This window comes from Lacerta agilis, chromosome 14, assembly GCF_009819535.1.
Source record: "Lacerta agilis isolate rLacAgi1 chromosome 14, rLacAgi1.pri, whole genome shotgun sequence".
Lineage (NCBI taxonomy): Eukaryota > Metazoa > Chordata > Lepidosauria > Squamata > Lacertidae > Lacerta > Lacerta agilis.
Genome location: NC_046325.1, coordinates 5,997,443 through 6,004,908, shown reverse-complemented (window position 1 = coordinate 6,004,908; position 7,466 = coordinate 5,997,443). Strand labels below are relative to the sequence as shown.

At 48.1% G+C, this 7,466-nt stretch overlaps 1 protein-coding gene across 1 annotated transcript in view; it reads right to left on the bottom strand.

Annotated features, from left to right (window-relative positions):
* The window catches only part of LOC117058003 (myosin-6), a 51,827-nt gene that overhangs the window by 41,157 nt on the left and 3,204 nt on the right, over nucleotides 1-7,466 (bottom strand). Inside the window, exons 4-10 of the mRNA XM_033168849.1 lie at nucleotides 6,597-6,740; nucleotides 4,774-4,930; nucleotides 4,264-4,291; nucleotides 4,020-4,128; nucleotides 2,530-2,622; nucleotides 1,827-1,890; nucleotides 378-476 (exon numbers count right to left, since the gene is read on the bottom strand). Coding sequence (XP_033024740.1) covers nucleotides 378-476; nucleotides 1,827-1,890; nucleotides 2,530-2,622; nucleotides 4,020-4,128; nucleotides 4,264-4,291; nucleotides 4,774-4,930; nucleotides 6,597-6,740 — 694 coding nt within the window. The remainder of the gene's footprint in view (nucleotides 1-377; nucleotides 477-1,826; nucleotides 1,891-2,529; nucleotides 2,623-4,019; nucleotides 4,129-4,263; nucleotides 4,292-4,773; nucleotides 4,931-6,596; nucleotides 6,741-7,466) is intronic.

Here is a 7,466-nt window from a genome sequence, read left to right as displayed (position 1 = left end):
GCCACTAAAGGTTCAGCAGGAATCGCCCCAGCCTTCTTTTAGGCATCCCCGAAAAGCGGTGTTGCTTAAGACAGGCCTTTCAATCGCGAACCTTCTTTTAACTAATCAGCATTTATTTGATGTTTCTACTGGTGACTTTACGAATGTTTTTATTTATGCTATTGTAATTTTGTTTACGGGATACTGCCTTGCTGTAATTTTTTTTAATGAAAGAGCAGTCTATAAAATCTAAAATAAAAATAAATAAATGTGCAAACCTAAAGTTCTGGTATGCACATGAATCCCTCTAGAGGCAACTTGATTCGATTACCCACTGGGAACTTTGGTATAAACTCCCCCCTCCCCTTTATGCAAAAACACAAAACCCAAATACTCACCCAGAAGCTCTGGCTTCTTGTTGGACAGGATCTGGTAGAATATATGGTAGTTTCTCTCAGCTTTGAGCTGGAAAATCACCCGGGACTTTTCCAGGAGATCTGAGACAGAAAGTGGGGGGCTGTGTGAAAACTGAATTGATGCAAGCTGTGTAAAATCTGGAACAGCCACTTACACCTTGCCAAAATACAACAACACAAAAAACACATAGTTGCACAGGATTGGCATATATTAATTTATATGCCTAGATGCAAATTTAGACATAACTACTACATATAAGAATTTATTTATTTGCAGCAACGATTGCTTATCCTTTTAGGCTCTCTCAGAGCATCGTACAAAATCAGTTCTAAGACACTGCTTGCCCTCAGGTATAACAAATGGGGAAGAGGGGAAATATCAGTTTTTAATGGATGAAACAGGTTACTGGTAGTTGCTTTTAGAGTTTGTAGAGATGGTTTCGTTGCATTAGAGTTTGTTGAATTGATATTGTTGTTATTAGAGCTTGGGTTTCTGCTTCATTCTGTTTTTACTGTGTGCGCCCCTCCAATGGCTTTACACCGTGAAGTTTTCTGTAAATTTGTTTTAATAATAACAACTGCTACTCTTTCTTAATTGGAGTATGTATGGTTGGGTAAGGAATTTGAAGAGGGAGGCTGGGGTTGCCAAGCTTTTTGGACCAGTGGAATTTTTGCGGAAGTGCAGTGGGTTCCAGTCACAAGATGGCTGCCGCAGGGTGTGTGGCATAGTACAGTATGGATGCTGCGGGGTGTGTGGCATAACACAAGGTGGCTGCCGCGGGGTGTGTGGCATAGGACAAGATGGCTGCCACAGGGTGTGTGGCATAACACAAGATGGCTGCCATGGGGTGTGTGGCATAACACAAGATGGCTGCCGCAGGGGGTGTGGCATAGTACAGTATGGCTGCCGTGGGGTGTGTGGCATAGCACAAGGTGGCTGCCGTGGGGTGTGTGGCATAGCACAAGGTGGCCATAGCTCTCAACTTTCCCTTTTTTTGCGGGAAATTCCCTTATTCCAGCGCTATTTCCCACTGCAAAAAAGGAAGGTTGAAAGCTATGAAGGTGGCTGCTGTGGGGTGTGTGGCATAGCACAAGATGGCTGCCGCAGGATGTGTGGCATAGCACAAGATGGTTGCCACAGGGGCATGCTGGAGACACAGTGCAAACAGGAATTGAGGAGGAAGAGCCAACGGTCTCCCATTTATTGAAGGTTATTGAGGAAACGTTTATTGAGACCTTTTTTGGGAACCATAGGAGGTAGTGGCAGGCACAGTAACTGGTGCCTATGGGCACTGCAATGGTGACCTCCAGGCTAAGGGGTGACTAGAAAGGCATGTGGGTCAGCTAAGACAGACAGAAACACAGCTGGATATACAGGCGGACACACAGATCAGACGGACCGATCCAACTTCCCTTCACAGTCTTACTTACAGGTTTCTATGTCGGCTGACGCCAACTTTCCCGTAGCCCCGAAATGGATTCGGATGAATTTACCCTAGACAGAAACAGGAAGGCACGACTATATTAGAGCACTGGACTCTGATAAAGAAGTCTTGGGTTCAAATCATTCTCTAAGCTGTGAAGTTCATGGGGTGGCTTCGGGTAAGGCAGAAGCTGCCTCTATGCGCTGCCAAGCCTACCTAGCAGGGTTGTTAGGCAACAATGCCGTTCTGAACTGTTTTGAGGGAGAACGTGAGACACAGAAACAGAATAACAGCAAAGTTTAATTGCAAGTTGGGTCGCTTTGCATGCAGAAGTTCCCAGGTTTCATCTCTGGCATCTGCAGATTGGGCTGTGGGTGCCCCAAGCCGGAAACCCTGGAGAGCTGCTGCCAGTCAGTGTGGACAATACTGAGCTAGATGGAGTCCTGGTCTGACTCAGCTTCCTATGTGCCCAAGGGCCTCGGCTGATATACGGGACGCACACCCCAAAAGCGTCCCAGAAAAACCAGGACATCCTCCCAACCCCCATGAGATCATGGCAGCCATTTTGGGTGCTGTGACCTTGCGCGATTTCATGCCAACATCTCACCCTGAAAAAAAAAGCACTTTTATTGACCCCACGGTTTCGCACGGCACCCCAAATCACACGTGGGGTCTTCCATACACCTCCCTAACCAGCCAGATTCACTCACAAATCGGGACGAGTTGTCGTTCCGCAAGGTCTTGGCGTTCCCGAAGGCCTCCAGGGCAGGGTTGGCCTGGATGATTTGATCTTCCAGCGTCCCCTGAAAAAAGCAGAGGGTGGGGTGTGGGGTTTTGAAAGGTGGTGAGAAAGGAAGTAGATGTAAGGATGCAAGGAAGGGTATGGTTGAGTGTCTTTTAAGATGTGTAGAATGTATGTTTGTTTTGTCTGTAATATGTTAATGTACTGTCAACTCTATTGATGAATAATAAAATAAAGTTTTTATTTTAAAAAAAGAAAGAAAGAAAAGAAAAAAAGCAGAGTGAACGGTTAGGGCAGCTTAATACCAACACACACCCTGACACATCTTCAGATCCCACATCATGCTCTGTGGGGCACTGCTGTGGGGAAATTCAGAGCATGCCGGGGTCCACTGTGGGGAATTATTATTATTTTTGCCTCAGGGGTTGCCATGTTGGATTAAACACAAGGCTGCATTTGCACTGCAAGGTTAGGGTGCTACGACGCCCGCTTTGAACAATCATGGCTTCCCCCCCAAAGCATTCTGGGAGCTGCCTCTCTTTGCTGAGAGTTGTTAGGAGACCCCCATTCCCCCCACAGAGGTACAGTTCTCAGAGTGGTCTAACAGCCAATCCCTCTTTCCAGAGAATTGTGAGGGAAATGGGGTGGGGTGGGGGTCCCCTAACAACTCTCAGCGCCATGAATAAGCCGCAGCTCCCAGAATTCTTTGGGGGGGGGGAAGCCATGACTGCTCAAAGCAGTACAAGACCTCCTAGTGGTGCAGCAATAAAACCACTGGCGCATTCGCAAAGCTAAGCAGGGCCTGATATGGTTTCCAACTGGATGGGGGACGGCGTGTTGATGTTCCTGCAAAAGGAGTTGGGCTAGACGACCCTCGGGGTCACTTCCAACTCTGTAATTGAAATGTACGATGTTAATGGGGCCTTAGCCAGCTATGCCAAGGGGCTAATTCTCCCTGGGGCGGGAAACCTGTGTCCGGGCTGCACCAATTTCAGATGTAAATGGCGGCTCCCGGAACGGATTCCCACGCAAGAAAGCTAGCATGTCAGAAACCAGAGTTTCTTCACACGCATGCCTTCGTTTCAAGCAGCTCTCAGGGAAACTGAGTTCTCCAAGGGGCAACACTGAGACTAAGGAGGAAGAAGCTGGTTCCTGGGCTGGATTATGCGAAGGTAGACATTAGGGGGCTGGCTGGGGGCAGGCTGAGGTGAGGTCGGTGAGGCCCCATACACCCCAAGGGACCAGCCACGGAAAATATAGTTGAAAAGAGCTCCTTCCCTAGTGTCAGCCATCTTGGACCTTGTTGGTGGCTCAACCCAGCTGGCAGTGACAGGGCCTTTTTGGTGGTGGCTCCCCGTTTGTGGAATGTGTTCCCTGTTCCTCTCTTCCTCGTTACAGACTTTCAGGAGGGAAAGGTCTGCGCTTCGCACACGCTCACGCTCACTCGTGGCCGGGTACCTTGTTGGTGTTGGCGGCATCCTTCTTGCGGTCGCCGATGGCAGCGATGCTGGCAAAGTACTGGATCACCCGTTTGGTGTTCACCGTCTTCCCTGCGCCGGATTCTCCGCTGGAATGAGGAGAGATTACGACTGTGAGGCAGCCGGGTAGAGGGGAAGCCTGCAAATGCTTTTGCAGTCAGAAAATACTTTTGCTTTTTAAAACATGCCAAATTGGGAGAAGGGGGTCATTTTGAGGCACTCACGTGATGAGGACAGACTGGTTTTCTCGGTCTAGAAGGAAAGAAGGAATGTAAGAATCGCCATGCTAACCCTGCATTCTGTCTCTGGCAATAAGCGGCTAACCAGAGTTCGCCCAGAAATGTTCACATGCAAAGTAAGGTGCTGAAAGTTGCCCCCCTCCCTTTTACCCTTAATATCTGGTGGTCAAAGATAGAGTCCTTCGGAACATGGCAGTTCCATTGCTAGATATCTTCGGTGAACAGCCACAGGCCTATCCTCTACTGGTTTCCCCAGTCCTCCAATTATTTATTGAGAAATGCCACTTATACCTTGGAATGCAGTGAATTTGAGCATATTATGAGTTGCATTGAGGAGATTTTAGACTAGTTTTTCCACCGCCCAGCGCCTTCCAGATGCTTTGGGCTACAATTGCCCCGGAGCAGATTAGCCAGGAGGGTTCTGGGCAGGGACGTGCCCCCTGTCTCCCCCACACAAATAAAATCCCCACACAAGGGCAACGGATCCTTTCGTACCAGTCAACATGTATTGGTACGCGTTGTCGGAGATGGAGAAGATGTGGGGAGGGGCTTCGCTTCGCTTCTTGCCCCTGTAGGCAGAGACGACCTCAGCATTGTAGACCGGCAGCCATTTGTAAGGGTTAACAGTCACACAGAAGAGGCCGGAGAATGTCTGGGGGAGAGAAAGGAAGAGGGAATGAAAAGATGAGAGGGACACGCCGAGACCAAGTTGGAATAAAGTGTGAACTTCATGCCCTCCGACATTTATCCAGTGAAATCAGGGACATCCCATTTCATCATTATAATTTTACTATTTGTACCCCAGATATCTTACTGGGTTGCCCCAGCCACTCTGGGCAACTTCCAACATATATAAAAACATAATAAAACATTAAACATTAAAAACCCCTTCCCTATACAGGATTGTCTTTAGACCAGTGTTTTTCAACCACTGTTCCACGGCACACTAGTGTGCCGCGAGATGTTGCCTGGTGTGCCGTGGGAAAAATTGAAAAATTCAAGAGAATTACTTTATATATAGTCAATATAGGCACAGAGTCAATTTTTTTTAACATTTTCTAATGGTGGTGTGCCTCGTGATTTTTTTCATGAAACAAGTGTGCCTTTGCCCAAAAAAGGTTGAAAAACACTGCTTTAGACCAGTGTTTTTCAACCACTGTTCCGCGGCACACTAGTGTGCCGCGAGATGTTGCCTGGTGTGCCGTGGGAAAAATTGAAAAATTACTTTATATATAGTCAATATAGGCACAGAGTTAATTTTTTTAACATTTTCTAATGGTGGTGTGCCTCGTGATTTTTTTCATGAAACAAGTGTGCCTTTGCCCAAAAAAGGTTGAAAAACACTGCTTTAGACGGATCAGGGGTCAGATAGCTCCATACACTCCAACATTTCTCCGATGAAAATAGGGGCACTGAAATATACTTGGAGTCAAGTGTGAATTTCATGCTCTTTATTCAGCTCCTAATAGTGAGGAATGGAAGTTTCCCCAAAACGTTTGCTTTATATACACTATTTACAACAATGGGCCCCACGTGATTGGCTAATTCCAGGATACTCCTGTATGCCAATCGGAGTGCGGATTCACTTCCACCTGCAGCTGGATTAGGTGGCTCCTGCGGACCAATCAGACTGCTGCAATCTCAATCCTATTGTTCTGGGACCAATCAGACTGCTGCAATCTCAATCCTATTGTTCTGGGACCAATCAGACTGCTGCAATCTCAATCCTATTGTTCTGGGACCAATCAGACTGCTGCAATCTCAATCCTATTGTTCTGGGACCAATCAGACTGCTGCAATCTCAATCCTATTGTTCTGGGACCAATCAGACTGCTGCAATCTCAATCCTATTGTTCTGGGACCAATCAGACTGCTGCAATCTCAATCCTATTGTTCTGGGACCAATCAGACTGCTGCAATCTCAACCCTATTGTTCTGGGACCAATCAGACTGCTGCAGTTTGGATCCTATTCAACTCAGTACATAACACGCACCCTAAGGGAAAGTGGGACATTGCAGGATGAAATCAGAAACCGGGATGGCTTCTCTAATCAGGGACGTCCCTGGAAAACAGGGACACTGAAAAAATATTGAAGATCTAGCAAAGAAACCATAGTTGACCAAAGGGGACTACGATTCCCATCAGCCCCAGTCAGCAGCCATTTTAGACTACAAATCCCATCAGCACCAAGACAATCACCGTCGTCAGGTGGCTGTGCTGACTGGTGCTGTTGGGAGTTCTAGTCCAAAACTTTTGAAGGGCCTCCGGTTGGGGAGGTAGCCCCCTAGATGGTGGGGAGCCCTCCCGCCGGACTTACATAGATCATCCAGGCGGCATAGCGCTCCTTCAGATTGTAGAGGACGGCAGCTTCGTGCAGGAAGGTCAACATGGCCATGTCTTCGATCTTGTCGAATTTGGGCGGGTTCTGCTGGTAGACGTCCGCCTCCTTCACTGTCACCGTCTGGGGGAGTTAGCAGAAACAACCGTCCGGATCCCACAATCAAAAACACCGACCCACCAATTCCCATCGGACCTTTAAGCTTCCAGAACACCTCCTCCTTCCCCTTTTGGGTCCTGACCCTGGTTCTTTGGCCTTTGACAGATGCAAAAGCCATAGCTCCGTTTCCGCTCTCCTCTTCGAACATTGCCCGTTCGTTGACTTTACACTATCCTGCTCTCCTCAAAAATCATCGAAACGTGAGAAAAGCCTGCCGGATCAGGGCCAAAGGCCCATCTCACCCAGCATCCTGTTCTCATGGTGGCCAACCAGATGCAAGCGGCACCTGAGCACACTCTCTCCCCTCCTGCGATTTCTAGCAACTGGCACTCGTTCCTGCCTCCAACCGCAGAGGCTGAAAATAGCCATGGTTAGCTTTGTCCTCCACAAACTGGTCCATAACCCGCTTTTAAAGCCATCCAGATGGGCAACCCTCACTGCCTCCTGTGGCAGTGAGTTCCACAGTTTAACGATACGCTGCGGAAAGAAGCACATTCTTTCCCCTGCCCCAAATCTTCCAATATTCGGCTTCACTGGAGACAAGCGTCCTCACAAACATGAACCACTCCTTGCCCCATTGCCCCGCCCCGACCTCTCTTGGCAATGCTCTTCACTATTTGAGCCCCAAGGATTCTCATTCTGTTAGGGGACGGGCTCTTGCTTTGCACCCGGACGGTCCCAGGTTCAATT